At 35.3% G+C, this 15,994-nt stretch overlaps 2 protein-coding genes across 2 annotated transcripts; one reads left to right on the forward strand and one right to left on the reverse strand.

The window, feature by feature from the left end:
• Positions 1-1,982: 1,982 nt before the first annotated feature.
• LOC145613398 (putative alkaline/neutral invertase F) lies at positions 1,983-7,538 on the reverse strand. The gene is made up of 5 exons (XM_081668497.1): positions 7,179-7,538; positions 6,319-6,751; positions 5,186-5,617; positions 3,251-3,809; positions 1,983-2,766 (listed from the first exon to the last, which is right to left on the reverse strand). The coding sequence occupies exons 2-5, from the start codon at positions 6,715-6,717 to the stop codon at positions 2,471-2,473; spliced, it is 1,686 nt and encodes a 561-aa protein (XP_081524623.1). The 5' UTR covers positions 6,718-6,751; positions 7,179-7,538; the 3' UTR covers positions 1,983-2,470.
• A 4,153-nt stretch (positions 7,539-11,691) lies between these two features.
• On the forward strand, positions 11,692-14,107 carry LOC145614141 (DEAD-box ATP-dependent RNA helicase 47A-like). The gene is made up of 3 exons (XM_081669141.1): positions 11,692-11,794; positions 11,896-11,974; positions 12,184-14,107. The coding sequence occupies exon 3, from the start codon at positions 12,209-12,211 to the stop codon at positions 13,892-13,894; it is 1,686 nt and encodes a 561-aa protein (XP_081525267.1). The 5' UTR covers positions 11,692-11,794; positions 11,896-11,974; positions 12,184-12,208; the 3' UTR covers positions 13,895-14,107.
• Positions 14,108-15,994: the final 1,887 nt, after the last annotated feature.

Consider the following 15,994-nt stretch of genomic DNA (forward strand, 5'->3'; position numbering starts at 1 on the left):
GAACAGTGGACATGGACTTACTTTTCAAAATGTATTTATATTAAAAACCTCTTAGGATTGTAATAAATTTAAATACTCCCTCCGTCCCTAAATTACATTCCTCTTTCTAGCATTAATTCCTCACATAATAGAGAGAAAGAGGAATGTAATTTAGGGATGGAGGGAGCACTTAATAAAGTAAAGTTCATAGAATAATTTAAAAGTTTACTCTCTACAAGTGATACATAAACACTATCACGAATTAAGGTTCATTTATCACTTAAAGGGATTAAGCGAACACAAATTCCTATAAATAGTCCAAACTTTTAAACTCAACTACTTGGGATCAATCAACATTCAATAGCAACTCATAATCTCTCTAAAAACATTTTCTCTCTCTTAAAATTCTTCCGTCACTTGATTAACTTCGTTTCCACACTAAAAAAACAAAAAAATTACCACCATACCATAAACCATTTAAAATTAAATAAAAACATTAAAAATTATTTTATTAAAAAAATAAAAACATTAAAAATTAAAATATCTTTTTATATTCTATATCTAGATACATCAGAGAGGTTGAATTTCTCATAAGTAATATGATACATACTCCTAAATTACACTTTAATTGTTTATTAAGGAAATTAAATTGCCAACAAAATGTGAGTTTTAATATATTAGGAGTAGAAAGAATACTTAGGTTGAATCAAACTTTTGAGAAGTCAACCGAGTTTGGTTGATTGATTAGTTAGCTAAATGCAATATAAATAGTCCACATTAGTTAATTGAGAGGTATGAAATTATATTGGTCATGGGATTTAGTTGGCCAACGAATTTGGTCTCACTCACCTAGCATCTGCCAAAATGGCATTAAAATAAAATTCAAATTCCTGCTTTAAAGAATAAATATTAAAAAAAAAAATGAAGAGTATTGTCGTCACTCGACCAATGAAAAACCTCCATATTGATGACTTGGCATCTTATAGCTTAGGTCAGTTAATGTTAGTACATTAGGCTAAATCTTATGTAGTTCCGTGTCAAGTTATTGCATGCAATATTCTGTCAAGTTAGTTATAGTAGTTAACATTCTTAACAAATCACTTTAGAATGGTGAATAAGAAAATAAGATAGTACGAGTAGATTGATATCTTATTTGGGGACCAAGGTTAAAATTTCATGCAATGCTCGATTGTTAAATATTTTTGACAATAGTATTACAAAATATAAAGTACATAAAAGATATTCAAAAATATTTCATTTGGATATTCATGAAATATGATTGTCAAAATGGAAAAAAAAAATATCATAAGATATAAATAATTGACATAAAGATTTTGCCTAGAAAAAGAGAGAAGCAAAATAGGCGGGAAATATTTTTACAAGGTAAATATTTGCTTTTAGTATAGGTTAACAGATAGATAGATAGATTATGATGATGATATTCTTTGGTCTAGTTCGTTCTTCCTTTAATTGTGTTAGTTGGTGTCATGTAAAGTGAGAGGGCAATCTTGTAGGTCATAATTTATCCCACATTGTGCCTTGTTGTTAAATAAGTTTAGGTGAACCATAGCCCTTGTGAAAATGCTCTATATATTTTGATGGACAAATTAACAATAGACACGACATCCTTGTCCTTAAAAAAAATAATAAATAAATAAATAAAAAATAAAAATACATTTCCTTCATATTTGTTACCAAATGATTGACAGAAAGTTTGAGGGAAACCACAATTACAAACATAGTTGTCCTATGTTTCCTTGCAAGAAAAATGAAGGAAAAGGAAAAGAGTGGAATTTAATTGATTAGATAAATGGGACTCGTGGGAGGAAAGGAAAGTGATGTTACAAGTAGAAAGGAAAACGTTTTCTACTCTTGGGAGAACCTGGAAATTATTATCAAATGGAGAGACGTCTTCTCAAAAATGCAACAAAATTAAGCTGTTGAACCACTATTTGACAGTACACCTGTACATATACAACAATTTTTTTTTTTTTTTTTTTTTTTTTTTTTTTTTTTTTGACAGGAATTCTTATACAACAATTAAAGATATACAAGTATTACAAATTTAACGCACGAAAATATTGTGTATGAAGATTTTTAAAAATAAATAAAATAAAAAAATTTCAAGGAATTCTGTAGGGAATGTTCCAAGGAAGTAAGGAACACTGACAAACCAAAACTGACTCAATCCTAGGATTAAGGCACTTTTTCTATGTTTACTCTGATTAAAAAATATCTTTCAAGAATCTGACTTTTGTTTGTTTTTGATTTACTGTAAGAAAATTTCAGTTTCTGTTCCACAACTTTTCATCCAATAAGGAGTATACAATGCACTATTGTAATGCCCAAAGGCACTGAAACCAGATAATGTTCGAAAAAAGTTATTCCAAAAAAAAAAAAGGCAAAAAAGGAAGAGTTTCACTCCCTTGTTCTTACAGAAAGGTAACTTGGCGAAAAAGAGAAGAGACGATAACAGAAGACATCACCATCGTCAGCAAGTCCAGGAATGAGATCTTTTGATTTGGGGGCATATCTGTTTGTCTTCCTCAAGTGAGACCATACCCAAATGAGAAGGGTCCTCCAACATCATCTTTGCTACCAAATACCCTGCAATCGACCAAGTTTGGTTTTTACGCGCTTGCTTTCCAATGAAACGACCGGTCTTCCCATCATAATATTCAGGCCAACCATCCTTCAGCAGTCGGGCTTCAGTAAGTTCAATCGCTTTTTTGGCTATCTGTGGCCTTCCACTCTTAATACACGCAGCTGTAAGAAGCCATAGTAAAACTGCACTCCAAGAGAATATTAGTTTAGACTTCAGTGGAAACAATAATATGTTTGATCTAATGAGAAGTTCAAGCAATATTACTGACTACTTTGCTGTTTCTGGGACCTACCTACCTTTAACAAGAAGAAAGAAAGAGGAGATAGAATAAATCTCCAACATTACAGACAACTACTCAAGATTGATTATTCTGAGACTTAGTTCTAGATTAAAAAGCACTCAGTTTTAAATTTTTAATCAATAAAAGACTTAAAAGTTGGTTAAAACATTTAATGAGTAAAAGTCCAACAAAATCAGCTAAAGAGAGCAGAGTCCCAACTCCCAAGTCACTTAGGATATTGGCATAGCATACCTCTTCTTAGGGATGAGGTAGAGGCAGACAGATTGATTGAAGAGAGATTTCTACGTAGCTACTATGTATGTGAGTTTCTAGCTCAAGACAACATCTAATAATAGAAACAACAAAGCAAGCAAGCAGAAATATACCTGGCCAGGAACCACCATTGTGATAACTCCATCGAGTATTCTTAGGATCATATCCAGTAACTATCTTCCAATCATGACCTTCCAGGGCCGGATAGCTGATCTTAAGAGGCATCTCACCCACTAATTCATCCCATCGAGCTTCAATAAGGTCCATTATTGCAGAAGCCTGCTCTGGGGTAGCCATTGAAGACAAGATGGCAACACAGTTCCCAAGGCAAAACCACCTAAAGTCCATCCTTGCTGGGCTCACATTGCCGATGAAGTAACCGCCCTTCACTGGCATGAAGTCAAATACCCAGTCTTCAAGAGAATCAGGCATCACATTGAACTTGTTGACAGCTGTGTGGGAATACTCCTCAGTTTTGAAGCGATAAATATCGTTGAGTTGCTTCAAGTCAAGCCAAAAGTAGTTTCTCATATGATAGCTCAAAGCATGAAGCCGTTCAACTATTCTCTGGATGAATTCTTTACCTTCTCCTTCAGGCCTAAGCAATTGTAAAGCACACCTTAACGCCATGAAGAAGAGTGCTTGGATTTCAATGGGATATCCGTAAATTCCCTAATGAGAGATAAAGCGCATTTGATCAAAAAAACCATACAAAGACAAATGACAAAATCAAAATCTCATTCTTCAAATTACATTAACTCATTAATGATCATTCAGTATTTCACACTGCCTTAATGAGGGGCGTCTGCCTCATCTTTAAGCTCAGTTGCTCAGATTGCATCTTTTGAAAGCAACCCTTGTTATTTACTGCTCTGGCTTAAAATATAATGGTTTTGCAAGAAGGCTATAATTAGAAATCTATTTCTGAAATCTGAAATGCTATCTCATACACCTCTCTTCTAGGCTTCAGGCATACAAGAGGAGAGAAACATATTTGGTACATAGAAAGCACAGCAAGGGGTACAGTATGACAAGGTAGAACAAAAAGGTAGACAGATACAGCCAACATACTAGTATGTATAAAAGTACCATATTCTCTGAGGACAAATATGCAAAGGACTGGAGTAGTCACGAAAATGCTCATCGTGACAATGAATTATGCTACCCCCACAAAGATGAGAGTTTTTTCATATAAATCAGCTCACATGAGAGCAATATAATAGCATGGAGTGGACTGATAGTCATTTAGTGTGAATAATCTATTAGTGTCAAGAATTCGTGGGGGAGAAGTGTGAGATTGGCAAAATTATGTTCATCTCCGAGAAGGATATATCACTAATCTACTGTTAGTTCATATACAAAGAATGGAATTGCAAGGCCTCACTTAAGAGTCGCACAAGGAATAACCACTGAACCCTGAAGCAAACAGAACTAAGAATTAAAAAGTATAAAGTATGCCTAGAGGTCACTTAGCCCGGATCCAAAAGGTCGGCAAAGTTTTGCAATCTCAGGAGATGTATTACTCTGACTATATCATACATAATTTATAGAAATTTAATTTTATAACCTTCTTCATTCTCATAAAACATGAAATTCTCGAAACTTATCACCAATACCAATTTTTAAACCAAGTCCCAGAATATGAGCTACACCTAATGTCCTATATTGATCTTGTAAGCTTGGTTGAAGGCAAAAATTAATTCAGACACCTCCATTATATTTTCTAAGATTGCAGATGCATCAACCAGTCACAATCGTAATTTGTGTGGTCAGCTTTTACCCACACCACATGCAGCATGGGTGATACAGCTACTGTCCTGATATTACCATTATTTCATGAAAATGATTAAGAAAGGTGGTTGACATGCAGCATGTATGATGCAGCTACTGTACTGCTATAGCAATTATTTCATGTAAGAAATTTAGAAAAATGGTTGACTTAGCATGCAAGCATTAAATGAGGTACTATGATGACAGTAACAGAATCAAAAATAAATAAAATGGCATGTTTCAGCAGATACTTGAGGCTAAAGCTGCAAGGAACTAACCATTCTACGATCAATCATACAGCACCCATCTGCACAAAGGAGGGTCGGGAAAGTATCAAATCCTTCTGAAAGACATATCCCTAAGATAAGACGGATACCCCTCTGGACTTCTGGCTTGTCAGCCAAGGAAGAGTCTCCAGTCGATTTTGTATAAGCACGTAACAAAATGATCCACCAGAAACCAGAGTCAACAGGAGCTACTCTTCCAATAGCAGCCTCACCAAAATCGGCAACTAACGTCTCAGTGTTCCTGACAGCATCATGATGTACTTTGAAACTAGCAGGCATAACACCTTCTCCTAGTTTGAATAGATCAACCTTCTTCTCCCATGACTGGAGGCGGAGGGTCTTGGTAAGAAAGTTCTTGACTATATCGGGTTCTCCATTCATTAAAAAGGCCAAAGCACTTGGAACAAAGTCTCTTACAAAAACCTTCACATATATTAGAAAATCAGGACCTTTATGACCAAAAGCGAGAATTAATATTTTAATGAAAAACACAAAGCATCCCAGAACATGAGATAATAAGAAGTGAATTCACAGTATGAAACAAAGACAGTTTCAAGGAAAACACATATACTCATCTAAATTTCTAGTTAATGACCATTTGAAAGATTCATAAGTAAGTTCTAAATGATTCATTTCCCAAAACATTAATGAAAAATAGTTCATTAGAGCCTAAAACCTCACATCCAAAACAAATCAAGCCAGATTAGAAATAAGATAAATGCGGTACCATGTAGAAACATACCTTAAAAGTTAATGTAAATATGTAAAATCTAGAGTGAAAAAAGATCCATGAAGAGCATAGACGGATTTACTCCAAAATCCGAACAAGAGGGTAAATTAGCCATCCACAGCACCCATAAACTCTAAGTAGGCCTTAGATGTCTACTTTCTAAGCTGAGACTAAAATAAAAAGCATGTAAACAGAAAATTTCGCCTATAAGAGATCGATCTGACACTAGCACCCTTGTTTTCTTTGTTTATATGGCCATTGGTACACAAAAACAATGATCATTGATACATCATTTATTTCCTAAAAATATCGGTATATAACACTGATCATTTAAGCTAATATAGATCCAAGTTAAAAACATGTGTGCTTAATAAGCTATGAAAAAGAACTTCACCTGATCATAGTTGAGCTTATCTTCAGAGTGGTCAATAGCAGCAATAGTACCAACTGGCTCACTCCTGAAGTAAACTATGGATTGCCTCAAAGCTTCCCATGCTTCAGAAACAATAGGATGTGTCTCAAACCCATTATCTGATCTCGGGGTATCGAAACCAGACCTTCCACCAGATGAATATATGCTATCAACAGGCTCGAAAACCCGAGACGAATTCTCAGTATTTCTGTAAAAGTGTCTAGGAGACATAGTAATAGACATTTCACTGAATGACTTCTCATCAAAGGATCTCTTCCTTTCTGTGATTATGGGTTTAGGTTTCTCAGAAAACCTTGAGAAATCATCATCATCAATCTCAAAAATTGCATTGCTTGTGCTAACTCCTCCATTTTGAGACATAACTAAAAAAAATAATTGGGTATTCTTCAAAAATCTGAAAAAACACCCAGGAATTAAGATGTTGCTGAAATTTCAACACTCCAAATTTATTGGATTAATATTACAAGAAAAGTGAAGCAGTCTCAATCAATAAAAGTCAACTTTTGTAGTAAACTTCACAGCAATTTAACTATTCCAAATCTATCCAGCAAACCTATATGAAGAATTATAAACTTTATTATATACAGATTTGGTATTGTTTCGATTTCATAGATTTAATTTAATAAAAGGGCAGCAACATGACCATTTCTAGATCTTACACTTTCAGCTAATTTTTTATCAAAATGTGCAAATCACATTGAATTGAATTAACAATACAATTAAATTAGCACTTTTTACTACATTATATACTCCAAGATAACAGGACAAAAAATAAAAATCACAAAGAATTTCACAAAAATATGAGAAGGGGATGAACATACCAGAGAATTATAAAATGGGTATGAATCAAAAATTGAAAAAATGCCCTGAAAAACCCTCCTCGAGATTTAAGAGTATAGAGTAAATTGAAGAAGAAACTCTCAACTAATTTTGAGAGAAGAAATTAATTAATGCGAGGAAGAAAACGTGGAATGTGGGTTATATATATATAGTAGTTGGTGATTTTTGAGTATTAAATCCATGAAAGTGTGTAATTGGGATTTCTGACTCGGATTGGTTGACAAAATTGACGGAAGAAAATCAAGAAACGTTTTTGAAGTAACTTTTTGGAGGCATTTTTGGGAATGTTAGGTAGATTTCAAGGTTTATACTTTAGACGTTTCCCAAAAGGAAAAATATATTTTGGATAGAGTAGTAATACATTATTACATTATACATATAATCGGTGACATAAGATTGGATGTCATTGTCAATATTGTGGATTGGATTGTAATCTTTGTCCTCCAAATCTTCCATATGTTCCCATTTTTTTAACAAGATTATCCTAATTTCCTATGATATGTGAAAATCGTCAAAATGGTAGTTATTGGACGTTGAGAGATCTCTCAGTCTATTTATGGTTATGAAATCGTGTTTTTTAAAAAAAAATAAATAAATAAATAATATTTTGAAGATTGTGTTTAGATTAGAAGATTTTGATATTTGAATTAAGATGCAATGATTTAGTAAATAATCTTATGACTATTAGACATCGGGACATGTTACAAGTTACATATTCTTAGTTTTAGTAATAATTTTTTTTAGAGGATTTTAAAGATTGTGTTTGGATAAAATGATTTGGATATTTGAATTGGAAAACAGTGATTTAATCCATTACGTTGTAATTGTATTCTAATTTTGTAATAGAACTTCCTTTTGTCAAACATTATAGAGAATGGTCGACATGAGATTACGTATGTAGAAAGAAATTAGGAGCGGGATGTTGTGTCATTGGCCACATTTGTACATTACATCATTTGGGTGAGTTTAGTGAAATGAATTTTTCATTTAAGTTATCAAGACAATCATTTAATAATCGACCATAAATATTATACAAAGACAATTATTTGAGAATGGATGAGTATTTTCTTTAGATTTTCTAATGGGAAACAAGTAATGGGAATTTTCATTCTGGTCTTTAATCTAATTTGGTACAAAACCCTATTAAAAGTGATTTTATCCCAAAACTAAATTTTTTTAGTTTAAATTGTTTATAAAACCTTTAAAATAATTAATTTTCTCCTTTAACATGTTAGGAAGATTTTTATAATTTTGATAATGCTTTATTTATATTAGACTTTCTAAGAGGATTTGGAAGACTTACTTTTTTATAGTAAAAAAAATTCTGCAAAAATGTCTAAATTGAATCAAACCAAGTCTGATCCATAGGTTTTGGTAATGTGTTTAGGTCTAGTACAATTCAATCTTGGTCCTTGACTAATATTGGTCCAATATTTGGGTCTTAATTTTTTTATCTTAAAATTTCGATCTTCAATCCATTTCAATAGACCTTGGGCCAATAAACAACCTTACATATGACCACTGATCAAATTTGGTTTCAAATAAGATACTAAGGGTCTGTTCACTTCAGCTCAGTTCAGCTCCAATCAGTTCAATTCAGTTCAGTTCAGTTCTTAAGTTCATTCTATCATAAAATATTCATTTCAGCTCAATTCAGTTCAGTTAAGCTCCAATCAGTTCAGTTCAATTCAGTTCAGTTTAGTAAATGTGAACATGCCCTAAGACCACCTAAAATGATTGAATTGGTTACCTCTTTTATGAATCTATCTTATTCACATTCAAAACTTCATACGGATGACATTTCCTTAGGTCCTGTTCATTTCACCTTAAAAAAAATAATTAAGTAAAAATAATTTTAGTTCAGTAAAAATAAATTCAGTTCAGTAAAAATCAATAATTTTAAAGAAGAAATTTATTAGAGAATTAGTAAAAATAATTTTAGTTCAACAAAAATAAGTTCAATTAACAATGCCTTACACAGTATTTTACTCTAATTAACTTCGAAGTTTGCTCGGATTGCTCAATTTAAGTAACAAATATTGTTACTCAAATGGCATTCATGTAAATACTGATAAAATATTGGCCTTGAAATTCGTGCAAAATAATTTTTTGATTTAGTCGAGGAGGATGGTAATCAAGGCTGTTTATTAATGTCTTCTAGACGGAGTTATAAGTTTTGTTATTGCCTTGAAGAGAGAGAAAAAGGCAAAAGTAAATCAAAGTACATTGGAGAACCACAAGCGAAGGAGCGACAACGTATAAGTCTGTAGCGTTAGGCGAATGTGGAAATATGGCCCGCTGTAGCAACAAAAAACCTAATAAATCAATGGTGGCAATTGCTTACATAAACTACGGAACTCTGATTTGCAATAATGACTTCTTAATTGTCTGTATGTCGCCGCTTGTGATGGAGTTCAATTCATTATCGCTTGATTTCTGCAACTGATTTCAACAATAATTCACAGTCGAACGCTAACATCAATAGTTTTCAACCGACGAGTTCAAATCCCCCCTATTTCTCTTTGATTTCGAAAGACGAATTCAAATTCGTTGCTTCAATCCAAGGAGACCATACCCTAACTTTCGCTCAATTTCCTCACTTTAATTAACAACATTTATCCATGCGTTAACTCCGTCTTCTTGACTTTAATCAGGCATAATAAAATTACCCCCATCTTAGATGGCAAAATGACCAACATGTCCTTTAAGTAACAATCACTTGGATTTTCTCGTCAATTTCGCGCTGGGTAGTATTTTAAAAATAAATATTTTTTAAAAAAAAGGATAAATTGACAAGAATAATCCCAACTTTGCTCGATTTTCTCAAAATAATCCCAATTTTTGATTATTTTAAATAATCCGAAATTTAATATGAATGCTTTTAATGGTCCAAACCGGTAATTAAACTTACTATAACAAGTCACCTAACACGTGTCAGGACGTGATTGGTAAAAAAAAATTAAATTAAAAATAAAAAAAATTAACTAATATGTATTTTTTTTAAAAAAAACATTAAAAAATATAAAAAAACCTCCATGCACCAGCCTAGCCACCGCATGCAGGTTTGCAGCTACCAACGCCTGACCCCCATCTCGGCTGCCGGCGCTTGTCCCACTCCCCGACTGGCGGATCTCTCCAAACTAAACAACCCCTCCCCGCCGGCGAAGCTTCGGCACCTTACCCCTTTCCCCTCCCACGAATTGAACAACCCCGACTTCCCAAATTCTCCCACCCCGACGCGTCGCCCTCCTACCATTTCCCCCTTCTCGATCCACCACATGAACACCCTCCTTCCCTGAATGACCATCGTTCTATATTCCCCAAAACCTTAAATCAGACTCAAAACTACCCAGGCCCCAGGGGTCGTTTGAATGACAAGGGAAATAACTTCCCATAGGAATTGACAAATTATGAGAATTAACTTCCCACATTAGAAATCCCATGAATTATTGAAAGTTGTTTGTTATTCATGGAGGAATTTCCAAATCATGAGAATTTCAAGTTACTAAGGGGTACTTGGTAATTTAATTCCCATGTTTTGTGGGAATTGGAAATTCCCATGAATTTGGAATTCCAACATTTTTACGTTTTGTGGTCAACCAAATAAAACTTCAATATCTGAATTTCCATGATAATCTATTTCCCCCATTTCTTTTGTGCAACCAAACGACACCCTAGAAACCCCAATGAGAAGCCCACCTTAAACAACCCAGATTACCAACGAGAAGGGGTGAGGAGTGGGGTGAGCTTCGCCGGCGGGGGAGGGAAAATGAGCCAGCAGGATGTGCGCTGACCAGCTAGGGAGTCAGCAAATCGCCGGCTATCGAAGGTGGGGTTAGGCTCCCATGGGCTCGGTGGTTGCATTAGAGCAACTCCAATGATAAGCTAATTTGTTAGCTAATTAACAAATTAACTTGTTATGCCACATAAGATTATAAGCTAATATCTTTTGTAGCTAATTTGTGCTCCAATGGTTAGCTAATTTGTGCTTCAATATCTTAATTTTATTAATGCATCAACCTATCTTTTTGGCAAGTTTATTTCTTAAGCAAATTAGCTTAGCTAAGCTAATTTGCTTGACCAAGCTAATTTAATTTTTTAGCTCCAATGGTTAAGCTAATAGCTAGGGAATTTTATAAATTGCAAGCAAGTCCTTAGCTACAACCATTGGAGTTGCCTTTAGTGGTGTTTTTTTACTAGTAATATTTTTTTAAAAGTTAATTAATTAAACAATTAAATCAATAATATATATTAAAATAAAAATTAAACTTATTTTGATCAATCATGTACTGACACATGTACATTCAACTTTTTTTTTTTTTTTTAAAAAAGTATCTATTCATTAGGTTGCTGGTCATCGGAGACCATTAGAAGCAAACTCAAGTTTGGATTATTAAAAAATAATCAGGGATTATTTTGAGCAAATCGAGCAAAATTGGGATTATTCCGGCAATTTTTCATAAATTATAATTATTAAAAAAAAAAAATGGAGGTTTAAGAGGAGGATAATACTCGGGCACTCCATTATTTTTCTGGAGTAGCCTTTCTCCTTGATTCCGCCCCTGTGCAGTAGTATCAGTTTTAGAGTCTGCTTCAGGTAATTTTTTCTCATTTTAGTTTTCCCAACAATTTCTTATAACCATCTTTAATTTTTATTGTTAGGTTAAATTAATTGATACTGTAATTGTGACACTATAGAACACAAGCCAAATTGAGGATTTGGGGCAATTTCAAAGTTTTCCAGATTACCCAGAAATTGAATTCGATCACTCGTTAGGTAGGTAATTGTGTCATTGCTTAATTCTTCGAATTTAGTTCACATTTGACATGCTCAGATTTGTAGTAGTACTGTATGCTATTTATTCATGATAATTAATGGGTTATTAAGAAAATTCTTTATTACGGTCTTATCTTCTTAGTTTTAGCTGATAAATGGTGCAAATTATTGGGTTATTTTATTGTGTTCAAATTTTGTGTATTTTCCAGTTTTGTAGAAGATCTTGTTGTGAAAATGCCAGCAATCGTTTCTTCGCGCTTGCTTATTCTAGTGGGGGAGTCCTTACCATTTGGGAGACTGTTACATGTTTCTAGGAATGCTTGTTATTATCACCGAAACGTCCGATTTCTTAGTAGATATAGGCATGATAATGGCCCTCTTACTCTTGCCACACTCGGGTTTAGAGATTCAAGAGCTAGTAAAGAGAGTGAAGTAGATAAAGTTAGAGATACAAGAACAAGTAAAGGGAGTGAAGTAGATAGTTTTGCTCAGTTGAACCCTGCATTTGAAGTGCCTAAACGTAAAGCTAAGACAGTTCGCGTTAAGGAAACTGTTGTGAAAGATTGTCTGGAAATTGAGGGAGCTCCGTTTGCTGCTAACTCGTTTACTGAGATTGGACTTCCACCTTTGTTGTTAAAAAGATTAGAGGAGGAAGGTTTTACTGTTCCTACTGATGTCCAATCGACTGCAGTTCCTACTGTTTTGAAGGGGCATGATGTCGTGATCCAATCGTACACTGGTTCTGGGAAAACACTTGCGTATCTTCTTCCAATACTGTCTGAAGTAGGTCCATTAAAGAAGCAATCTGCCACTGAAGAGGATCCTGGAAAGAAGAAAGATGTGGAAGCAGTTATCGTGGCTCCTTCTAGGGAACTGGGAATGCAAATAGTGAGGGAGGTTGAGAAGCTCTTGGGACCTGCAGACAAGAGAATGGTTCAGCAGCTAGTAGGGGGTGCTAACAGATCGAGGCAGGAGGAAGCGCTTAAAAAAAATAAGCCTGTCATTGTTGTTGGTACGCCAGGTCGCATAGCTGAAATTAGCGCGGCTGGGAAGCTTCATACCCATGGTTGCCGGTTTTTGGTGTTAGATGAAGTAGATGAACTTCTGGCGTTCAACTTCCGTGAAGATATGCATAGGATCCTGGAACATGTTGGAAAGAAGAGGTCAACGGTGGCCTCCCAACATGGAAATAGCCCCCGAGTTGAACGTCAGACTATTATGGTGTCTGCAACTATGCCAATTTCAGTAGTAAGAGCAGCTATGAGCTGGGGCAGAGACCCACTTCTTGTCAGAGCTAAAAGTATAAGCCCAATTAGTTCAGCCTCAACTTCTGGCCCTGTGACTGTGGTAAAATCTAATTCCTCATCAGACAAGAATTCACCATCTCAAGCATCATCTGAGAGCTTACCCCCACTTCTGAAGCATTATTACTGCACTGCTAGGTTACAGCACAAGGTTGACACGTTGAGGAGATGTGTCCATGCCCTTGATGCCAAGTTCGTTATAGTATTCATGAACTTGAATAGACAGCTGAAGGACACAGTACACAAGTTAGAGGCTCGTGGAATAAATGCAGCAGAACTTCATGGGGATCTCAATAAGCTCACTCGATCAACTGTGCTTAAGAAATTTAAAAACGGGGAGTTAAGAATACTTGTGACAAATGAGCTGGCTGCAAGAGGTTTAGATATTGCAGAATGTGATCTTGTTGTGAATTTTGACTTGCCCACAGACTCGATCCACTATGCACATCGAGCTGGAAGGACTGGAAGGCTTGGCAGGAAGGGTGTTGTGGTTAGCATATGTGAACAGCACGAAGTATTTGTGATGAAAAAAATTCAAAAGCAGCTTGGGGTGGCCATTCATCCCTGTAATTTTGTTGAAGGTAAACTTGTTCAAGAAGAGGAGGAGAAGCACTGAAATATGAAGGAAAAAAAAAAAGCAAGATGAACCATTTGTTTGTATACCTCTCTGTTAAGTGAACTGAAGAATATTGGCTTTTCATTCATATGTAGTTTGTATACCCTTTGAAATATGAAGGGCTACGGTATTTTCCTCTCCAACTGATATTCATTTCCAACAGTATTAGGTTTTTGTGTTTATACAGAGAAATAACAATAGATTATTATTTAATGGACTGCTTTCCAGATTTCTGCATATCACTATTCTGCGAATTAAGTTCATACAGTTGCAACACTAAAAAGTTTTTTTTAAGGATTTTTATTCTGATTATGCAGAAATGCTGTGGATTCCGTTCTAGATTTGTTTTAATCAAATAAAACTGTTATGTGAAATGGTTATGTCCAACAGTTCTTCTAGCTAGATCAAGATGTATTAATAAGCATTAACTATGTAAATAAAGGGAATCGAAATTCAGAGAAAAAAGAAGTAATGGAGTCATAGAGAGCATCCCCTTACCACCTTTTTAATACTCTCTTAAATTTTCTTTGTATACTTTTTTCATTTTTTGTTTCTCACTTTACTCACATTTTTTTTTTCCAACTTTTATTTAATTGATTATCTTGCTATGCTCTTTTTCCTTGACAGATGGAACCTTATGACGATTCATGTTAGCCGACCCTGAATCATTTTGGGACCAAAGCTTTGTTGTTGTTGTTGCTGCTGTTGTTGTTGTTGTTGTTATGGTGGTGGTGGTGGTGGAGTCATGCAGAGCAATAGAGCATTACATGATAAGAGGAAAAATTGGGACAAAGTTCCTTAAATGATCATTAGTCCAAAGGTATAGAATCATGTCATGAACCTATTGTGAACCATTGTGTCAAAATATAGCTAATAAGCCAGGTTTCAGAATCTATACCAATTCAAACAGCCCTTAAATTTACAGTAAGCTAAATCTGATGACCACAGTATTCCTTCTCTGGAGAAAAAAAACAGTATTTCAAATTGAATATCATATTTTATCTAGTTAAAGGACTAGGCCCTGTTCTCATTGACCGAACTCAGCTTAACTGAACTGAATTGAGCTGAATTGCACTGAACTGAGCTGAACTGAACTGAATATTTTATAAGAGAAGGAAATTAGGAGCTGAGCTGAACTGAATTTCAACGCAAGAGAACAGGCCCCAAGAACAATTTTAAGATTTCAAGATGTATCAAGTTTTGAGGGGCATCAGTTCAACTTATCAAGAATGCAAAAGACATGGATTATTCCACATTATGGTAATTAACACCTGGAAGTCCCCTTCTTACTACTACAAAGCCCTTTCATACAATCTCCAGAATTTGACGCCGACTCACCTTTGTACTATAAGACCACGTTCAGATGACTGATAGGATCATAGAACGAGAGGTACAAGTAGGTGGTCAGGAACATTTCTACTTGGAATCATAGAGCAGTTTAGTGTGGAACATAGACAGTGGTAACGTGATTCATATGATTTCTGTTACTGCAGCAGCTTCTCTTGCCCCTTACTACGTACTTCGTATTTGTTAAACTGGCAGGTTAACGTGATGATAACTGGAAAGTGTTACAACTTTCTTTGAAAGTATAGCCTGTTAAGGTATATTGTTATTTCCCTATTAGGCTAAATAGACTAAGAGACCATTTGGTTGGGGTTAATCATCAAAGGGAATGGGAATCACTACCCCCATTCCCTTTGTTGTTGTTTGTTAAGCACATTCTTTCATTCCCTTTACCCTCTTCATTCCCCCCAATCCCTCTAACTTCATTCCCCACCCCCCTAGATCTTCCCATTCCCATTTCTTGGCCACCATCTCACCACCCTATTACTACACTCACTACCGGAAAGTCAGCCACCGCACCGCCGCTCTACCCCCACTCGTTCGCCGCACCTCCTCCGACAGGTCACTGCACCCCCTCTGACGGGTCGCCGCACCTCCACCACCCTTCCCCTCCCTCGTAAAACTTCCCCCACCCTCGCAAAACCCTAAAACTCCCTCCCTCCCCGCGAAACCGTCAGACAATGGTGGGAGGGTTGTCTGACGGTTTCGCGGGGATGGAGGGGAATTTTAGGGTTTTGCGGGGGGCTGAGGAAGTTA

Source organism: Chenopodium album, chromosome 25 (assembly GCF_948465745.1).
Source record: "Chenopodium album chromosome 25, dcCheAlbu1.1, whole genome shotgun sequence".
Lineage (NCBI taxonomy): Eukaryota > Viridiplantae > Streptophyta > Magnoliopsida > Caryophyllales > Amaranthaceae > Chenopodium > Chenopodium album.